The sequence below is a fragment of the Astatotilapia calliptera genome, chromosome 3 (genome assembly GCF_964374335.1).
Source record: "Astatotilapia calliptera chromosome 3, fAstCal68.1, whole genome shotgun sequence".
In the NCBI taxonomy this organism is placed as follows: Eukaryota; Metazoa; Chordata; class Actinopteri; order Cichliformes; family Cichlidae; genus Astatotilapia; species Astatotilapia calliptera.
The window spans coordinates 44,833,603-44,855,729 of NC_137424.1; the positions used below are offsets into that span (position 1 = coordinate 44,833,603).

At 38.6% G+C, this 22,127-nt stretch overlaps 1 protein-coding gene across 1 annotated transcript in view; it reads right to left on the minus strand.

Annotated features, from left to right (window-relative positions):
• The window catches only part of LOC113018870 (alpha-2-macroglobulin-like), a 29,246-nt gene extending 15,883 nt beyond the window's left edge, over positions 1-13,363 (minus strand). Inside the window, exons 1-14 of the mRNA XM_080291210.1 lie at positions 13,278-13,363; positions 12,948-13,128; positions 12,616-12,772; positions 11,249-11,301; positions 10,880-10,900; positions 4,635-4,800; positions 4,459-4,543; positions 4,250-4,373; positions 3,302-3,420; positions 3,068-3,176; positions 2,817-2,984; positions 2,342-2,569; positions 1,773-1,836; positions 1,480-1,625 (exon numbers count right to left, since the gene is read on the minus strand). Coding sequence (XP_080147336.1) covers positions 1,480-1,625; positions 1,773-1,836; positions 2,342-2,569; positions 2,817-2,984; positions 3,068-3,176; positions 3,302-3,420; positions 4,250-4,373; positions 4,459-4,543; positions 4,635-4,800; positions 10,880-10,900; positions 11,249-11,301; positions 12,616-12,772; positions 12,948-13,128; positions 13,278-13,357 — 1,701 coding nt within the window. The 5' untranslated portion in view covers positions 13,358-13,363. The remainder of the gene's footprint in view (positions 1-1,479; positions 1,626-1,772; positions 1,837-2,341; positions 2,570-2,816; positions 2,985-3,067; positions 3,177-3,301; positions 3,421-4,249; positions 4,374-4,458; positions 4,544-4,634; positions 4,801-10,879; positions 10,901-11,248; positions 11,302-12,615; positions 12,773-12,947; positions 13,129-13,277) is intronic.
• Between the last annotated feature and the right edge of the window lie 8,764 nt (positions 13,364-22,127).

Genomic DNA, 22,127 nt, shown 5'->3' on the forward strand with positions numbered 1-22,127 from the left:
TCTGCCCATCCTCTTCCCTGGTAGGTGCAGGCTTTTTCTTCATCACTAAGAAGGACAAGACCCAAAGTCCTTGTATTGACTACAGAAGTTTAAATGAGATTGCGATCAAAAGAAAATATCTTCTCCCGCTCATCAATTCAGCTTTTGAACCTGTTCATGGTGCCACCACTTTTTCTAAGTTAAATCTACACAATGACTATCATCTGGTCCTCCTTTGGTCACTCAAAGTATCTGGTCATGCCGTTTGGTCTCACTAAAATTCCCACAGTTTACCAAACATTAGTTAATGAGGTCCTGAGAAACTTCTTGAACGTTTTTGTGTTCGTGTATTTAGACGACATCCTAACCTTTTCCAAGACTCTGGAGGAACATCTGGTCCAGATCAAATCTGTGCTGAAGCTCCTTCTCGAAACCGGTTATACGTCAAAGCGGAGAAAGGTGAGTTTCATTCATCTTCAGTCACTTTTCTTGGTTACATCCTGGCAGGAGGGCAGGTGAAGACCGACCCAGCAAAAGTCCAAGCTGTTAGGGAATGTCTCACTCCCACATCTCAAAAAAAACGTTCTCAGATTCATCAATTTTTACTGCTGCTTCATCTGGAATTACAGTCAGGTAGCAGAACCACTCACTCACCTCACCAAGATACCCTTCACCTGTACACAACAGGCCAAAACTGCATTCACCTGCATTCACTAATACAGATGAATGCAGGTGTTCACCTGTGTTCATAGTAGAGGTTTATGCCTCCAGTACAGGAGCGGTTTAATTTCCTGGGACGTGGAGGAAACTATCCACTGTGCTCTGCTTGATGAACCTCTTTTTGCAGCCGGAGGTGGAGCTCGCCATTCCATGAGTCCAATATCTACATTGGCATGACATCTCGACTTGGACTCAGGAAGTGCTGCTCAAGGTTCTCGATTGACCACGCCACAATGCAGATCGATTGAGAACTCCGGCTCCCAGGTATACTCCGGGGCAAAAGCTATGGCAAATACCTCCCGCAAGCAGGCCCCACGCAGCATTGGTCCCTATGAAATCAAGGCCATCATCAGCCGAACGGCAATAAAGTTAAGGCTCCCTGCATTCATGCGCATAAATCCCATATTCCACGTGTCCCAAGTCAGGCTGGGGAACTCCAGCCCTCTGTTCACAGTTTTGCCATATTTGACGCCCTGCCAAGTATCCCTCCTTTGGTATTTATTCTTGTGTTTAGAACTTGTGAAAACCTTATCACTGTTTCCTGTGCTTGAATCTGCTCTTGGGTCCCTGTCCATGTACTGACCTCCAGGCACTTGTGACACACTGCCCACTCGATGTTTGCTAAAGCTGTGGCTTCCTTGTTGGGAGGGAGTCTGTTCCACTTTGATTGAAGTTTTTTGAGGGTTTTTTTCTTGTATGTCATGGTTTCATATAATTAAACTTAACTTACACTAATCAATATATCTAGTACAGCTTCACACAGTTTACACCAACACATACCTTGTGACTGAAGCATTTCTCAGTAGAGAAGTCAGCGCTGTGGGCAATCACATTCGTACTGGAAAGTACAGCATATGCTACAATCTGGACGACTGGTGCCATGTCAGTAGAAATTCTCAATTTAAAGGACACCTCACCCTCATTCACTGAAACAAACAAGCATACCAAAAATAGCTATAATATCAGTTTTATTTTAATAATCACCAAACTTTTTTTAAAAGGGTAACTGGATTTAATACCTGATATTACAAAAGAATTTCATGAACTCATGATTTGAGCCAGTCTTTACATACCTGACTGATCTTTAAATTTAATCTGTTTAAATCCTTGCATGACAATGGCTCCTCTGGACAACACCTGAAGAATATAGAAGAAAATGACATAAAATGTGTAATCCAGCTGTAACATTGTGCATTTTGCGTCTCTCCCAGCTTTAAGTCCTGCCGGGAGTTATTCAGAAACAGACAGTGCAGTCTGCTTGTGGTCTTGTATTTTGAAAATTGACTGGACTTTGGACAAATGACCGAACATCCTCCAGCTTCTGTCTCCAGTGGGGCAAAAGGCTCAGATGCCCCTTCTCCCCTTCATTGTTTGCATTTTTTTTTATCAAACTAGCAGCAGCAATCTGGCTATAGCAATTAAGGGAATAAAATGCAAGAATGTAGAACATAAAATTAGTCTTTATGCAGATGATGTGTTGCTTTTTCTTCAGCATTTACAAACCACTTTCTCTGAGGTGAATATATTAATAAACTCTTTCTGTTTCATTCGATAAACTGGTAGATTTTCCATTTTTTTTACCTTTCTTTTTTTTTCTTTTTTTTTTTTACTGTGGATGAACTTGTGACAAGCAATAACTCACCAGATATACCACATCCATGTGAACTGCAGTTTCCCTCACTATAGTGTACTGAATAGATATATCCTCTTCTGCATCGCAGGAAAGGGGTTTATCCTTCATCTTCAGCTTCAGCGAGCTGAATGTTTTTTCATCTTGAGAAGGAGGTTGGGATGTATACACTGTGTGAAATCCTAAATCATAAAAAGGAGTTCTATGGCTTTGGAAGTATAGGGTTGGTGTCAGGGCTGCCTGAATTGTAGAAAAGAAACATACATAATTTGATGAAGAAGAAAACACTGTGGAAGGTCACTGAAAGATGGGTTTTAGAAGCAAGCTAATGTAAAATAATCTTAACAGTTTCACTATAGTCACTAATTACTATTGTAGCACCTTGGACAAGCAACATCAGAAATCATATTAAGTCAATGAAAACATTGTCATGTAACTTACCAATGCTGACTTAAAAACTACTGTTTCAGTGTAATTATCTACTTACATGGAGTTTAATATCCTCATGAAAGTTATCTGTGCTGAATGAAAACTCAGCGACACCGTTGCTGTCAGTTGTTAGATTTTTTAGTAAGCGTTCTGACCAACGTTCTCCCACAAACAGGTACACAGGTGCTTTGGAAATGGGTGTATCATTGTAGTAAACTGCTTTAACCTGTTCAAACCACAATGTTTCATTACTAAAACCCACATTATTTACACTACATTCTAAATTACATAGCACAAATTTGAACTTACCTTTCCCTCCACATTTGATCCTGGTTCCCAAATCTTGGGAACATCAACAAAAGATGCTTTTCCAAGGACAAAAGAAATTCTTATTTTCATTTCTTGTTTGTGTGAAATGCCTGAATACGAAACCTCAATGTTAAAACAATGCACATGCCATATTTCCACAAAAGCACAATAACCTATAATTTAAAAAAAATGTAACAATTAAAATAAAATGAAAAATAACAACTGCAAGACTTTCCTGTTCCCTCCTCTTCCATTTTGGCAATGACATTCAGCTGATCTTTAAGGAATTTTTTGTTAATTTTGGTGAAGGTTGACATCTTGAACGTAACAGCTGCACAGCCTGTTCCATCAGCCTAGAAATTCCAAAACAATAAAATATAAATAATTTTAAAAAGGCTTACATCATACTTTTATCTCCTAAGACCCGAAGTCTTTCATGGCATGCATTTTTAATTTGTCTTTGCTATTTGGGCTGATTGGGACCTGATGAATGTAAAAACAAAGAATGATTTTGCTCTACAAGGGCCTGATATCCACATATAAGGATATTCATTTTAATTTCAATAGAACAGTGGCAGTATAATGTTGTTGTAAGTGAAAATCAGGCTCGTGTAGAGCAAAATTTAGTATTGTGGTCTAGACAACCCAAAATTTGATGTCAACATATGTGGACGCCAGGTTCTAGGAGGTTAAGCAGGTTGCAACAATTTGGACTTTGTTGCAGTCGCTTAAGCCAGTTGTAGCTCTACCAGTGTTACTAATGGAATAAACGACTTAAACTCATTATTTAATCAGTTAGCTTGTTAAGAGCTGACACACTGACACAAGCATCAGCCACAGAACATATTCATAACAGCAGAAAAAAAATGGAGTCAAAGCGATAGCTACAATTCAGCATTCATAAATAATGAGGGCACAACAGTGAATATTACTGAATCTGTAACCGGGTATTTTATAATACAGAATTAAAAATAAATGCTTTAAGGACACTAAAAATTATTTAATTGAAATTCAAGTTCAACTTGAAATTTTACTCATTATATTCTCGAAATTTGGAGATAGATAAGATAATGATAAAATACTGCATTAATTCCTGACATACAGAAACCTTCTGCATGGGCATGTGGTCTGCTTTTATCTGCACATTGTTTCAGGAGAAATTTGAGACTGGAACAACTGTACCCGTTTGGTCTCTGTGTGGCAGGGAGCCTCTGTCTTGTGTTTCTTAGCAGAGGAAATAGAGCGTTCAAGAAGTCGGCACATCGTAACTGTAATACTTCCTGGAACAGGCTGTCCAAATGTGTACCTATTAAAATAAAAACAAAAATAAAACAAAACTCCAATTTGTGAGGATCTAAATTGCCATTTGTCAAGAAAGGACTCCTACTTACTTTGCACATAATTTAATATCAACTTCTTCCTGGCCAATACTCACTTCTTCAGATACATTTACTGTTACGTCAAATTTGGGTAAAACTGGGGACAAAATATCAAAGTTAATATCTGCATTATATTAAGAATATTTAAAAACAGAATTTCAAAAGATCTTTTTAAAGACCTGACTTACCATACTTTTCCACCTTGAATTTGTGAACAAATTTATCTTCACCCACAGAGACAATTATTTTGTACGTTCCTTCATGGGCCTCAGAGTTCAAGGAGTATGAAAGCTGCAATATTTTATTATTGGATGTTTCATTTAACCACTGTCCAATCCTGTTTTTATTGGGATTCTGTTAAATACAAGAGAAGTACGTGTACAACTTAACCTTTTCAATTGTTTGCACTTGTTTGCATATTAAAGAATATGTTGGTGAACCCCAAAGGTTGTCTGGTGCATATATTGGTGTTTGTATTTCTGCTTATTGAGTGAAAAACAAACAAATGAAAGTCTAATAACCTGGTATAAGAGAGAACTGGACTACTGCATCTCATCTGGTCTCCAGTATAGGCAATATAAAGTTGTGATCAAAATGTTACATAAAGTTATCATAGGGAAAAATGTCATAGTGACTTTCGTTTTTTTTATTTATTATTATTATTTCTGTAGACTGTTATTTTTCCAGGTTGAGATGACTATACAGAAAAAATAAATTATTTTGTATTTTCTCTAATCGGTAGCCATCAAGAATCTTCTGGTATAATTCCAGGTGGATATTTAATAATAATACATTTTATTCATAAAGCGCCTTTCAAGACACCCAAGGACACTTAACAAACAACAAATAAACAACAATAAAACAAATAACAGAACAATGATCAAATGAAGAACAATAAAAACAAAAGCACAATATAAAATTAGCAAACAATTGATTCACAGTGAATATACAGATTTGAACAGATGGGTTTTGAGTTTAGATTTAAACCAATGTTTCTTATATCTGGGAGCAGAGCAGCTGCAAGCTCTGCTTCCCATGGTCGTGAGGCGGAAAGAAGGCACAGCAAGCTGGATAGAAGATGAGGATCGAAGTGGGCAGGCAGAAGAGGTAGTGCTTAACAGATCAGAAAGGTAAGCAGGAGCAAGGTTATGAGGGTGAGCAGAAGAAGTTTGTACACTATCCAGAATTTCACAGGGAGCCAGTGAAGTTCCTGAAGAACAGGGGTGATGTGCTGGTACGAGGAGGTTCTGGTAATAATGCGGACAGTGGAGTTTTGAACCAGTTAAAGCTTGTGGAGGGACTTTTGGAGGAGACCGTGTGAGAGAGAATTACAGTAGCAAAGCCGGGAGGTAACGAGACCATGGACAAGAATGGACAAAGACTGGTGGGAGAGAGAAGGACGTAATCTGCTGATGTTGCGTAGATGGAAATAGGCAGAACGATTGAGATTATTGATGTGAGATTTATAGGACAGGATGACACCAAGGCTCTTAACATGAGGTGAAGGGAAAACCTCTGGAGTCATCAGTAGTGAGTGAGAAATGATTTGCCTTCAAAAGGTTGGATTTAGTGCCAATAAGAAGGATTTCAGTTTTTTCCTCATTAAGCTTAAGAAAATTAGAGCTGAATCAGGATTTCAATTCAGATATGCATTCTGTAAGGGAAGAAGCTGGGAGGGAAGAACCAGGTCTGCAGGAGATATATAACTGGGCGTCATCAGCAAAACAGTGAAAGTGAAGATCAAATTCACAGAAAATGGTACCAAGAGGGAGGATGTATATTATGAAGACAAGAGGGCCTAAGACTAACCCTTGGGGTACACCAGATGTGACTGGCAATAGATGAGAATGGAATGATTTAATTTGAATAAACTGGGAGCGGTCAAGGAGATATGACTGAAATCAGGCTAGGGGTGTGTCAGAGATGCCAAGAGAGGAAAGTCTGCTCAGAAGGACGTAGTGAGAGTTTGTGTCGAAGGCTGAGCTCAGATCCAAAAGGATGAGAATGTTGAGAAGACCAGAGTCAGCTCCGATTACAAGATTATTAGTAACTTTAAGTAAAGGAGTTTGTAATCCAGTTCCTGAAATCATCCTAAACAAAAAGGAAAAACAAGTTATTTTACTACACACAGTATTGAATACTTTGAGGTAATTTTTAGTGCATTTCCACGTGTACTAGACGGCCTATGGTACAAGGTGGATTAAGCACATCTATTTTAATACTCCTATTTACAGACTGAGTTCTTGTGTTTACATGTTATTGAAATTGATTATTTGTATTTTGTTCAGATCTGATAAGCATTTACATATTGCTCCATTTCTCAAGGGAGTAATATATTTATTTATTTGTGATTATATATACAGTGAGTTTATTTCTGATGGATGTGATGAATGTTTACCATAAAAGTGGCGACTATAGTTCCTGAATATTTGAAGCCTTGTGGAAAATCTTGAATCTTACTGAAGGTTACAACTGTGAATTTTGAAAATTGATACTGTGAACTTTGAACCTTGATATTTTAATGTTGTACAACATGCCTGAACTGATAATGATTGAACTGATGATAGCTGATCTGAACAGTAGTAACTGCAGCGTGACAGTACTGTAATTTGTGAGAGTTATTCTTAAATTGGTTGTGACATATATTTGGCCATTTGTTTATAGGTCAGGTTTTTATATGGGACGAATCCAAGGACCAGTTCAGCGATTACAGATCCCAGAGTGTTCCAGTTTTCACTGGATGGCGAGCCAATCCCAGATCCTAGGGGACGATATACACATTGATGGACTACAATTCTCTGCTGTACAAGTAGTGCAGTAGGACAGACAATCACACACACGCACTTCTCATTGGATGGACTCTGTTGCAATGCACCCATTTGTCATGGGCCCCATCGGTACCATTTGGACTTTAAAGACTAATTCTTTACTTCTGCACAATTTTATTTTATTCTATTTTTTTGCTACTTTGGGGGGAAATTTTTATGTTGTAATTCTGTGTTGGTTACAAAAATCTCTTGAAAAAAATCTTAAAATGGCTTAAATTACTAAAGTTACTTTAAAGCCACACAACTGTGTTTTGTTTCTCTGTCATTCATGTACCAGAGCTCCAAGAGTCCTTCCTATTCTTCTGATACCAGCCCAAATTACTCATCACCTTGGTTATTATCCATTGGTACTGTATATAAACCCACATAAGTGCTGCAAGTTTCTATACTGTGACATGAGTGAAAACCAGATTGAAATCTCTTGTAGATATTATTATTAACCAGGTGTGAAAGAAGTTGAGCTGCACCGTTTTTTCAAGTATTTTAGAAATGGAGGTTAGATTAGAAGGAGGTTGTTAAAGTTGAATGATAGCAGAGATGAGTGGGAGTAGAGAAGAGAGGCAGGGTTTCAGGTCATTTATTTGACCATTCTTCTTAGCAGAATTGGTAGAATTAAGGTTGAAGTAAGACATTTTTAATAGAATTAAGAACAAGGCTTTCAGAAAGTAATGTAAGCCTGCCTTATCCATTCAGTTTTAGTTTGTGTTTGTGATCATTGTCTTGTTGGAGCAGTCAATTGTGTCCAAGTTTCAGCTGTCTAGCTATTCACTAAAGGTGAAGTTGAAGAATTTGGAGATACAATAAACCTCATTCATTATTTCATCTGGTTTGTGCAATGTACCAGTACCAGGAGAAGCAAAACAGGTGATGCTACCACTGCTACTTGACAGCTCGTACAGTGTTCTTTGGTTTGAAAGCTTAACTCCTCCAAACATACTTCTTGTCATTGTGACCAAACAGCTCAATCTGTGTGTCATCTGTGCATCAAACGTTTCCTGGAAATCCTAATTTTTTTTTTTTCATTTAAGTGTGACAATTTGGGTCTTCTTCTGGAACTTGGCAAAGTGGTTATCCTCTTAACCCTCCTGCCATCCTTTAAAAAACTTACACCCATCACCCTAGGGACCATTCTCAGCCACGCCATAAAAAGACCATATATCCATATTTTATTCCACTTTAAATTAGCCAACCTTGTAAAACTACTTCTCCCTGAAATATTCATGTAAAGTTTTAATTATATTTTCGTTGTTTTAACCCTTCAAATCCCAGTGTTATTACATGAGCGCCCTGTGTTATAAGCCCCAAAAACCAAAAAACGAAACTAAATATTTCCACAAAAAACCAGTTGAAGTAATATGTGATTGTCATTATAAGTAGGCCTTTAGATGGACCAAAGATTGGCACCAACATACATTTTGACCTGCCATTATTTTTTTTGCATTTTTTTTGCAATTTAAAAATTAAAACTTCAAGGCCCTGAGTCTTCATTGACATCCAAGAAAAGAAGAAAAAATAAAATCATATGATGATAATTTGGGGTTGAAAAATAGCGTTTATAATGGAAGTCAATGGGCAGAAAATGGTCCCCAGGGTGATGGGTGTGGGGATTTCTGCTGCTCAGCCATTTTAGGCTGATTTAAGGAATTCACACTGGAATATTAACATTGACAGGTAAAAACTATCCTGTGGCAAGTTTGGTTATATTCCACTGAACACAGTGGAAATGGCAGCCATTTAACACATAGCAGTGGCACAAAAAGGTCCCAAGAAGGCAGGAAGGTTAAGCCCATACGCCCCAGATAAGGGGACAAAAGACAGGAGATAGGTTTGGCATTGGGGCTTAAGAGGTTATGTCATATGGTGTTGTGAAACAGACAGGCTGGAGGACCCAAACCACAAACTCTCAGACAAAAACTAAACTCAAAAATTTATGAGTTTATTGCTGGACTTAAGCAATACAAAACAAAAACAAGAATGAACTAGAACCAAAGAAACAGACAGAGCACACAGCCAGGGAATGAGCAAGATTGTGACAAGAAACAGAGGGGAGATGCAGACATAAATACACACAAACGAAGGGCAAACGAAGGTGGGAACACAGCTAAACGTAATCTAACAAAAAAGACGGGAGGCAAAAGTGAACATGCTGAGACAGGAGACTATCAAAGTAAAACAGGAAGTACAAGAAACACACACTAAGATGCAGACTGAGTAAATGAAGCTTATGCGCAAGTTCATCAAGGAAGATGGATGGTCTCACATCTATCTGCTTCCAGGTGCTGGGAATCTCGAGTTTTGTACTTCCACTTTCCCACGTTTCCAAGCTGTTTGTGTCATCACTGGTCTAGTCCAATCACCTTCTCCAGCCTTTTCCAGGCCAATCAGCATTCATAGCGCATACTTTAAATCTCACTGTGCATCTGTTTTTCTCCTTTGCAGATGCTGTTGTGCAATCCAATTCATCCCCATCCCCACCTCTCATCACTCAAGCTCCATTCAAGACACCTTCATCTCCACCAACAGCGTCTAAGCTCCGATTTATTCAGCAATAAATCATATTCATTCTTGCTAATAATCTGTCCTCACTGAAACACAGGCAACAGGTGGAGTGAGAGAGACACGGAGACATGGCTGGGGAACAGGAAAAAACATGGACACGACTGGGAATTTGAGAGCGAGAGACAGAACTTAACACACCTAACCTGACATGAAAGACTGCACGGGGAGGCACAATAACAAAGGAGATGCTGGGGAGGAAACAGAGACAAGACCAAGAGAACCCTAAAGATAACTAGAAAACTAAAGCGACTTATGAACATAAATATAAACAGAGAGAAACTCCACAACTAACACAAGGAAAATGGAAAATGCTGGGGAAAAAAACCCAGAATCATGACAGATTATACAGTGATAATGATCCTGTGCAGATGCAGATTTTTGCTCACCTCAAGGCTTCATAATGGGATTTCACAAATTTAGAGACAACATCACAGCAGCTACAGACATCTTTGATGCTGTCTATGATTTTCAGCCTTTTGAAAAACGGATTCAATACTTGAGCTATTCTTACATTCTACTTATAATATAATGTTGTATAGCTTCCTAAACCTCCTGATCTTTTGGTATATTCTATTTCTTCCATGTAGTTCCCATCTTTCCCACCTTCATGTCACGCACTGAAATTGGAATGACTGTAGCCAATGAGTGCCCTCAGTGGACTAATGTTTGAAGCTATACTTTTAGTTTTCTGCTAAAGCACCATGTTCTTCTCTATCCAGCTTTGATATGTTATGGTGAAGGTTAGGCTCCCATTTAGCTGTTCTTCTACTTGTTTGTATTGTAATTATACAAAATAGTTTAATTATCAGTGCTGTGTGTTTAATGTAAAGGTGTAAGAAATAACCTGACACAATATATACTGTTTATATATCAACAAAATTGTCCCACGGTAAAACACTGATATCAGAATCAGCATATAAATTTCAGAGTTGCTGCACTTTGTTGTGCTGTTGGCTTTAAGGAACGTTTAAACCCTTAACAAATCTATTAGATTTACATGCTGAATGTAAAAAAGAAAAGAAAATGATGTGTGGATATTTTCTTACCTCGAGTTCAATGATGTTGCACTAAAAGGCAAAAAATCAAAACGAACAAAAGTGAGAAAATTGTTAGAGGAAATGATTTTCTCATACAGTGTCCTACCAATGTCTCTATCCAACTGCAGGCTTGGTAGAAATTCAAAAATATTAAACACGTAACACAATTGAACATAAAATGAATTTCAACAGTATGTGATTTTTTTATGTTATTTTGTATACTCCAAGTGTTTGCTTGTTAGAGTTATCACAGAATAAGTAAAAAAACAAATTACTAAAGACAGACAATACATTGTACTATTGATTTGTTAGTGCAAGTTGACTGATAAACTCAGAGTGATAAAAGTCAAGGAGGAAAGGAGAGACAGAAACACTCACCAGCTGACTGACAGGTCTCAACTTGGGGTCCAGCGCAACAACCCTGAAATGCACTTTGGAAGAAGTTCAAAGATTTTACACCTTAATGAGTAATAAATCCTGACCAAGAAATGAAACTGAAACATTCTCCAACATCATTACTGCCAAATAAGCAGTAGTACTAACATCATTTTCTCTTTGCTTCTATTCGTAACAAGCTTTAAGTAAATTAAATGTGTATATATTTTATATTGTTCATCCTCATATCCTTTGTAGAGGAAAAGCGTGAAATGGACATGGTGGACTGCCATGTCTATACACGCCTTGTTGTGATATCAGGTTGCAGCAAAAGACTTTCATAAAGCCCGGAGAGCACTTTAAAAAAACACAGCAGATGAGAATCTGACTTCTCCGAAGCAAAATGTAAAGAAATGATAGCTGGCTTAAACGGTGTCAGAGTTTAAAGAACTTTATAGGATAAATCAGAATATTAAGTTGTAACCTAACAAAAGGCCAGTATTAATGTTAATGATGTATTTGCACCTTCAAACTGTACCAGACTTTCCTGACAGCTACAATAAGAGGATGCAAACTCATATTAGGATATGTTTGTGAACAAGGGGTATCTTTACAGAAATAACAAAAAGCCAAACTTCAGTCAGCTACAACTGTTATGTTTTGTCTGTAGTGCTTTAAGTCAGTCACTTTATAAACTGTTAAATACATTTAATAAGTATTTTTTTAAATAATTTATAGTTAATAAAAATCTGCGTTGTGAAGCAGCATCCATGAATTTTTTCAAGGCTTCTGCATTTATCATAGAATCATAATGCTGAACAATTTAGAAAAACAGTTTGTAGCATACTTGTTCAGACTGAAGGCAGAAGGTGTTTTAAAAAAGCAGAACAGTTTAAAAGATTTAAATCTAAGTGTTTCAAAGACAATAATGTGTTTCAAAAGTGTTGGTGACACAGAGAGTGCTTGGATTGTGCAGCACTGCTGTATTTTTACACATTTTTATTTATCTATTTAATGTTTAGATTATTCTAAAAAGAAAACATGAATGAATTAATGTTTGCTGGAAATAGTTTCGGTGATTTGTACAAACATGGCCAGACTAACTTCAATTCACATTTTCAAAACTTGCTCAATAGTTTGTAATTATCATAGTTCAGCTTGACATGCTATCAAAATATCTGGAAATTATAGAAATAAACGTTTTTGTTTTTGAGTGAAAGAGACGTGTTCATGGTGGAAGTTAAATACACCCAGGAAAAGGGGGGGGGGGGGGGGGTGTCTCCCAGCAGCTGGGGGCAGCCATACTAAGAGGCTGAATCTGTATCAGAATAAGTCCATCTAGCTCTGATGGGTCATCAGCTCACTCTTACCTGTTTGTCCAGGGAGGTAGAGGGGTTTATCCGTCTGGATGAATGTCCTGGCCTTGTAGGCTTTGATCATGACTTTTCTCACTTCTTTTGAGTGAAATGTGTCTCCTCTTACCTCCACCTCAAAATCCAGAATCTTTTCTCCTTCCACTAAAGGAGCCTTTAAGAGAAGTGTTTGAGAGAATGAGGCGCATTATTTATTTATTCTTATTTATTTATAAGAATAAATAAATAATTGTATGCTGTGTTTAAAATACTTGACTGTATTCACCTGCAGTCTTTTTTTTTATATTAGAAATTACCAAGTGAATCAAAACCCATCTTGGGGAGCTCACCTTAAACTGAGTACAAGTATGAAAATCTTCATTGGATGTATGTGTGAGCAGGGTTGTATTCTCCTCTCTGGACATCAAAGTGACAGTCATGACCACAGTCTCACTGGGCTGCAGAAGACTTGCACAGAATTTGGTCTCAGCTCCAGCTTCTATAACTGCAGGAATGGCCACCAGGTACTGCCTGCAGACACAGACAGATGAACGCTTAAAGCACTGACAAAGAAGGAAACCCCAAACCAGTGCTGGTGCAAACTTTAACTACAAATGTTACACACAAAGTCACAAAGCAAACAAATTCTATTTTTCTTTATAAAGAACACTTGAACTTACGGTTCAGCCACCGCTTGATCCACACACATCCAGCTCAGGAGGACACTCAGTGTCCATGTCAGAATTCTTGAACAGCCCATGACTCACTGCAAAGATTTTCAGAGTCAGCGTCTGTTAAATAGACACCCCCTCAACCCCCATGCCCCTCCCACTTAGCACAGATACCAACACCCATGACCAGCCCCTTCTGTTTGGTCTCCAGATATCTTAAAAGCACAAAAAGTTGATCATGCAAAAATTCTACAGGTCAAAACATTCAAACAATTTTAAGATACTTAAGATGTAGTTTTTTTTTTTTTATCCACAGACTTGTTTAGCACCAGGTGCTGGCTTCAAAATTAAAGCAAGTAGTAGTTTTTTTTAAGTTTTTAGTTTTCAAATGTGTATTCCATTCTATTTATGCTAACACTGGAGAGAGAGAAGAGTTATTTTTTGTAAGTATTGATGTTTTCCTAATATTTTACCAAAATCCAGGAAGGAAATGTGGTTGCAGTGAGTGAAGTGTTGTAACAACTACTGATCTGTAATGGCATTCTGAAATAACAGATAACATACATAACATACATATCACAGACGTGATACAGAGTAACACCATGCAGATGCTGACTGAGTATGAAACACAGGATGATCGCTGTGTTGTGAATTAGGGGGCAGGGTTTAATAAGAATATTTTCTTCTTCCTGCTCCTTTTCACACATGGTTGTAGTGTTTTTTGATAGAAAGTGTGGTTGGTTTGTTTGAATTGTTGTACCAAGTGTGAAATAAATAAATAAATGAAAAATGAAATGAAATGAAATTATGAAGAACGTGTCATAAATTAGTAGAAAGGTCACCCGAGCACAAAGCACTGTAAAGGTTCCACAAGTTTATTTACAGATTTAGGCAAGGGGGAACAGAAGCAGTCAACAGAGCAGGCATTTTTGGCTTTTGACTTCCAGTAGTGGCATGCACACATGTGAATAGACCTCACGGGTTCAGGTTTCGCGGCAAGATTTGCACAGAAACAGGTATTAATACAGGACATCCATGCTGTTCTCCTAAGAATTTCATGGCTTGCTCATATTCACCTAGGGCAGGGGTCAGCAACCTTTTACACCCAAAGAGCCATTTGGACCCAGTTTCCACACAAAAGAAAACACTGGGAGCCGCAAATACTTGTTGACATCTAAAATGAAGATAACACTGTATATATTGCTTTTTACCTTTATGCTTTGTGTGAAAAACTAAGGTGTGTTGCTTATGAAATCCATGAAGTGCTACAGAGAAAATTATATTTTATTTAATAATAATAATGATAATTGATTGCATTTATATAGCGCTTTTCTAGGCACCCAAAGTGCTTTACAATTCCACTATTCATTCACTCTCACATTCACACACAGTTGTAGCCACAGCTGGCCTGGTGCAGACTGACAGAAGCGAGGCTGCCATATCGCGCCATCTCTGGCCTCTATTTATGTAATTAACACATTTTTAACGAAATATAACAAAAGGAAAGACACCCAGCTGAACTAAAATGATCCATGTAGCAAACAAAAACTGTTGTGAGCCGCCAGCCTTAACAATAAGTACTAATTAAGCACTTTCAATACATTAATTTCGTGACAATTGCCTTTGGGCTTTTGAAGCCTTGGCCTGGCTTTTAAAAAGTAATTGGAAAAAAAGTACCATGTTGCTAAAAAATAAAAAATAAAAAAAAGGGAAAATAGATATTTGCAAAATTCTGCCTAAATATGTATTTTACCTGGTTATTGTGTGTGGCGGGGCGTGGTCTGCAGCACCGCTCCAGGGGACTTAACGTCTGTGCTCTCTGTTGTTGGTGTGTGTCGGGCTGTGAGCTGAAAAGCTACAGCCGGCTGTATGCGTACAGCAACCGTGTGTGAAAAGTGGTCAATAAAGAGATGCTGAAAAGCGTGTTCATGGAAACATCGTCGGGTCTGCCGTGATGTGTTTACAATGGGACTTCTGCTCCTGAACCTCTGCGCACAGCGTCTGCAAATCGGGGCTGTGTGAAGTCACTTTCATCTTTACGCAGGACTGTAAGCTGTCATCTGTGAGCGGTGTTTGTTTTAACATAGTTCACGGAGGAGAATAGCTGCTGACATAATGTGGATCCGAAGATCCATAATTGGCCTACCTGGGGTTGAAAGTCTCGATAAATGCACGGCGTTTTGGCGGGTATGACGCTTATTTTGAGTGATGAAAAAATAATAGAATAATAATAAAATGGCACATGCTCTGACTTCTTTCCTCTGTTTAGGGGGACCAGGCAGGGCTGTCCTATGTCGCCGTTGCTATTTGCAATTGTAATTGAGCCCTTAGCCATATCGCTAAGATCAAACCCAGGTATCACCGGGGTTTCTAGAAATGGTATAGAACAAAGAGTCTCCTTATATGCAGATGACTTGCTTCTTTATATCTCAGAGCCAGCATCCTCATTCCCTTTGGTACTTTCAATACTTGAACAGTTTAGCCTTATTTCTGGCTATAAACTGAATCTTGCCAAGAGTGAACTGTTTCCCCTGAATGCTGCTGCACAGAAATATCAGTGCACAGCACTACCTTTTCGAGTTGTATCAGACAACTTCACATATTTAGGGGTTAAAATTACAAGTCATTTTCATGCTCTTTTCAAGCTTAATTTCGACCCACTTGTGGAGAAAGTTAGGCAGGATTTGGACAGATGGTCTCTACTCCATCTGTCTGTAGCAGGGCGCATAAATACAATTAAAATGAATATCCTCCCCAGATTTTCTTTTCTTTTTCAGTGTGTCCCTGTATTTATTCCAATTTCCTTTTTTGTTAAATTAGACAAGATTCTGTCTGGGTTTATCTGGAACAAAAAAACACCCAGAATACGCAAGACATATCTTCAAAGACCGAAAAAGATGGGGGGGATGGCCTTACCAAACTTTATGTTCTATTATTGGGCATGTAATATTCGTATTCTCAGGTATTGGCTACAGGGGGAAGACACGAATAATGCCCCGGCCTGGCTCAGTTTGGAGACTTCTTCCTGTGTCTCAGCCTCTTTACCAGCCCTGATTTATGCCCAAAAGCAGCCTTCGAGTACAGGCTCTTATAATAACTCTATTGTCAAAGTTACCTTGAAAATATGGTATCAATTTCGTCGTTATTTTAAGTTGACCTTTTTTCCCCTTCAATCACCCATCTTGAAAAATCCCTCTTTTCAGCCTTCGTTAGCTGATGGTGCTTTTTATTTGTGGGCCTCTTTGGGTATCAGGTCTTTTTCTGATCTGTACATTCAGAATACATTTGCCTCCTTTGAACAGCTCTCATTGAAATTTGGCCTTCCAAAAAGTCACTTTTTTCGCTATTTACAAATCCGGAGTTTTGTTAAGGAGAAATCCTCTCAGTTCCCATCTAGACCTTCTTATCATGACTTTGATAACCTTCTATTGCCTCCGCCCTCATTACAGGGCCTGATCTCCTGTTTGTATGGGAGAATATGTTCCTTTGGCAACTCTTCAATCTCGGCTATTAAATTGGCATGGGAGCAGGATCTGGGGTGTGTGATTCAGGATGACTCTTGGGATAAAATTCTTTACCGGGTCCATGGCTCCTCATTCTGTGCCAAACATGGGCTGATTCAATGTAAGATTCTGCACCGTGTACATTGGACTAAGGCCAGACTAGCTCAAATATACCCCAATCTTAGCCCTGACTGCGACCGTTGTCATCAAACACCTGCCTCTCTAATACATATGTTTTGGTCATGTTCATCCCTCAAACAATACTGGATTAATATTTTCTTGATTTTATCTAAGATCATCCAGCTAACCCTCCAACCTGTGCCCTTAACTGCTTTGTTTGGGGTTCTTCCTGATTCAGTTGCCTTGCCGACGCCTCAAGCGGATCTGGTCGCATTTCTCACCTTATTGGCAAGACGCAGAATATTGCTATGTTGGAAGTCCCCTTCTGCCCCATCCTGGGAAATCTGGATCAGAGACGTTCTGCATTTTAGCAAACTCAAAAAGATTAAATTCACCCTGCGCGGGTCTACGGCCAAATTTTTTAAGACCTGGCAACCCTTTTTTGATCATGTTCAGACTTTGCGGTCTCGCAATGCTCCCAATTAGCCAGCTCAGACTCTATCATATTTTATTTTTTCTTATCTTATGTTCAAGTAAGAGGCCTAAGTTTAAGTATATGGATTCTATTGTGCCTGCGTTCTATGATGGTATTTATTTAACTACTTTATACATATTTCTTTTCTCTAACAGAATTGATTTATCCCTATAACTAAGCTGACCATTTATCATGTGTGGGGGGTTTTTTTCGTTTTTTTTTTCGTTTTTTTTTTTGTTTGTTTGTGTGTTTTGGTCTTTATGTGTCTGTGTGGAGGTGGGGGTTTTGGATACTCTCCACATCTCCCTTGTACACTCAGGAACTGTTGTCTTGTACCGTAGGGTTTGTTACTAGTATTATTAGATTGGATTTTTTCCTTTTTCTGTTTGTACACCCACTGGTACTGCTATAATTATGAGGTGGGAGTGTATGTCTTATATTGCTTTATGTTCTTTAAAAAGAAAACGGCATATTGTTCAATTTGTCTTTTGTAAAAGTCGATGCAAAAACTTTAATAAAAATATCAGGAAAAAAAATAAATAAATAAAAAAATAGAATATAATTTTATTTTTGTATTTCTAGAACTACAAGTTAAAAAAGAACTAACATAAATAAAATACACTTTAGCTAAATACTTCTAATTTATTTTCCCAAACCACGCGGAGCCGCACTATAAGGACTAAAGACGCGCATGTTGCCGACCCCTGACCTAGGGTGATGCCCTGCCTGGTGCTGGAAGAAGTGGTTGCTTATTTGGTATCTGTTACTGAAACCAAGGCTCAAAGGAGTCCAGGAGGGCAGGCAGGATGACTGCAGCTTGAATTCATCACTCCATAAGATGTGCTGTCACTAATTTTTGGTCCAGTTCTTGAGTAATTGGCATCCCTCAGCATTTGAAATTTGAACTTCCTTCTTTCTCCCTGTGACCTCCCTTGGACCTTGAGCTAGCAACACACTGTGTGACAAACTGCACACAAACAGTTTGTGTGTTTGCTGATGTTCGTTGAGCTGATAGAAGCATTGCATTTGAAATGATTTACCACATGTTACTCCCTTTGTGTTTGCTCGTCTTTAGTAGTGCTATCTAGATGCCGAAGTACCGCAGCTGCAACTTTTGGACACCAATGTTGTACAAAAAAATAAATAAACAAAAAAAAAATACCGTCCCACTTTAACCCCTGACTACAGCACCCAGTTTTGCCTCTTTTTATGCGACATCCGCTGACTGCCTTTCATGTCTTACTGTTTAGGCTCAAATCGGTTTGGTATTTGAAGGCCTACAGTGACATGAAATAATAACTCCCCTCAAATATGTTAAACCAATAATAACTCCCCTCAAATATGTTAAACCAAAAGTAAGGAGTCTATTTTAAAAATGTAAGTAGAAATTAAAGACACTGGTTTAAAATGTAGGGAGTGAAATTAAAAAGCAGTCAAAAAACACAACTACTCAAGTAAAGTACAGATACCTGAAAATTCGACTTAAGTACTGCAACAAATTTTTGTACCTTGTTACTGTCCACCTCTGCTCAGGGGGCTGCCTTGTGAGTGTCTCATGCCATTTTTCTATTTACTCTTCTCTTCATACTTTTGGTCAGTGCAGAAAGAATGTTTAACTGCAGCTATCTGTTCATTCTGACTTTTGTAACATGTTGTTTGGCCTGGATACACTTCAACTGGTTGGATAGCGCCCTACAGGGTCTGTCACTATGCATATAAAATAAACTTTTACTTTTTCAAAAGCTGATGTTCAACTATGTCAAAAGGAGGTCAAATGCAGTCCAACTGTTTATTATATAATTTAGTTTTTTGTTTTGGTATTTAATCCTAGGCATACAGCTGATCTATTTCTTTGATTTCATTAGCTAACTAAAGTCATTTTGTGTTGGTGTTTTTAGTTTTTATTTATGTTTACCGAATAAGACATATTTTGCGCTCTTAGAAAGCCCTTTAATGTATCCCAAAGTACCTGGCGAGAGATTTTTTGTTTTGGTTTTTTCCACAATCCTTGCAATCTTGGCTTTTTCACTGTGTGTTACGGTTGGAAGGAGGACTCAAGCGCAGGACTCCGGTACTGATGCTTACAAGAAGAGTTTATTTACAAGTCACCAGGTGTATATACAAGAATGTGCAGGGGGGTGTTATATACAGCTGAGTGGGGGAAGAAGGGGTCTCCAGGGAAGTCCAAGGGAAAGCATACGTTCTTCAGAATATCCACTCACACGATCACAGGTTCACACTCCAACACTGCCACACGGGAAACACACGGGGAAAAATCCAAGAGGTTGCGTGGTAGACAACGATCCAGCGACGAACAGCAGTCACCTCCTGGCTTAAATGCTGCTCCCCTTAATGAGACACCTGGGTCTCATCTCCCGAGGGCGTGGGCCAAGGGCATGAACCCACAGTGAGTTCCGCCCCGGCGAGAGAGAAGAGGAAGAGAAACAGAGAGGGCTGATCAGCGTGCAGCTGATCCGCCTGGCCGTGACACTGTACCTGTTATAAGTGTGTGTTCATATGTTTTCATTGGTTAAATTTAATTAAAAAAAAATATCTCTCAGGAAAAAAAAGAGTGTGGATTGTTATCTTTTGCCCTCTTCTTTACATGAGATTTAAAACTATTGATAATGGGTTTTAAAGAAGCTCTAACACTCAGATCCTATCAGCCTCACACTGTGTTTCTATTTGCTTTAGTCTTATTTGGTCTTGATAATCTGTCTTCACGGGAAAAAGTTTTTTGTTTGCTTTTCATTTTGGGGGAGGGGAGGGGTGCATGTTTAAACATTGTACAGTCCAAAGTTTTATAGGTTATGGAAATTTAAAAAAGACAAAAAACATTTCTGTTATTTTTAACATCTGATATTTTATGACAAGAAATCAGAAACTTTTTGTCATTGAGCTAAACTGTTGCCCCAAAAAGCATCTCTGAATGAACAATACAACAAACTCTGAAGCTAATGGGCAACAGTAGTAGAAGGCCACACTGAGTGCCACGACACGAGGCTATAGTTTGCACAAGACTTGGACAACAGAAGAGAGTGAAAATGTTACCTGCAGAGCACAATCAGCTGTATCCTTCAGACAGTAGAGTTAGAATTTGATTTGGTATAGACAGAATGTAAGCATGGATCTTATGGAGGGCCAGGAGTGACAAAATGAATTAATTAATTACACCGTTAAATAATTAATTAAATGTGTGAATAATTCATTACAATTGGAATTAATTCCTGGTGATTTTAACATCTATGTTTGCTGTGAGACTGGAACAGTAGTACAGGGAGTGCAGAATTATTAGGCAAGTTGTATTTTTGAGGAATAATGTTATTATTGAACACCAACCATGTTCTCAATGAACCCAAAAAACTCATTAATATCAAAGCTGAATGTTTTTGGAAGTAGTTTTTAGTTTGTTTTTACTTTTAGCTATTTTAGGGGGGTATCTGTGTGTGCAGGTGACTATTACTGTGCATAATTATTAGGCAACTTAACAAAAAACAAATATATACCCATTTCAATTATTTATTTTTACCAGTGAAACCAATATAACATCTCCACATTCACAAATATACATTTCTGACATTCAAAAACAAAACAAAAACTGATCAGCGACCAATATAGCCACCTTTCTTTGCAAGGACACTCAAAAGCCTGCCATCCATGGACTCTGTCAGTGTTTTGATCTGTTCACCATCAACATTGCGTGCAGCAGCAACCACAGCCTCCCAGACACTGTTCAGAGAGGTGTACTGTTTTCCCTCCTTGTAAATTTCACATTTGATGATGGACCACAGGTTCTCAATGGGGTTCAGATCAGGTGAACAAGGAGGCCATGTCATTAGTTTTTCTTCTTTTATACCCTTTCTTGCCAGCCACGCTGTGGAGTACTTGGACGCGTGTGATGGAGCATTGTCCTGCATGGAAATCATGTTTTTCTTGAAGGATGCAGACTTCTTCCTGTACCACTGCTTGAAGAAGGTGTCTTCCAGAAACTGGCAGTAGGACTGGGAGTTGAGCTTGACTCCATCCTCAACCCAAAAAGGCCCCACAAGCTCATCTTTGGTGATACCAGCCCAAACCAGTACTCCACCTCCACCTTGCTGGCGTCTGAGTCGGACTGGAGCTCTCTGCCCTTTACCAATCCAGCCACGGGCCCATCCATCTGGCCCATCAAGACTCACTTTCATTTCATCAGTCCATAAAACCTTAGAAAAACCAGTCTTGAGATATTTCTTGGCCCAGTCTTGACGTTTCAGCTTGTGTGTCTTGTTCAGTGGTGGTCGTCTTTCAGCCTTTCTTACCTTGGCCGTGTCTCTGAGTATTGCACACCTTGTGCTTTTGGGCACTCCAGTGATGTTGCAGCTCTGAAATATGGCCAAACTGGTGGCAAGTGGCATCTTGGCAGCTGCACGCTTGACTTTTCTCAGTTCATGGGCAGTTATTTTGCACCTTGGTTTTTCCACACGCTTCTTGCGACCCTGTTGACTATTTTGAATGAAACGCTTGATTGTTCGATGATCACGCTTCAGAAGCTTTGCAATTTTGAGACTGCTGCATCCCTCTGCAAGATATCTCACTATTTTTGACTTTTCTGAGCCTGTCAAGTCCTTCTTTTGACCCATTTTGCCAAAGGAAAGGACGTTGCCTAATAATTATGCACATCTGATATAGGGTGTTGATGTCATTAGACCACACCCCTTCTCATTACAGAGATGCACATCACCTAATATGCTTAATTGGTAGTAGGCTTTCGAGCCTATACAG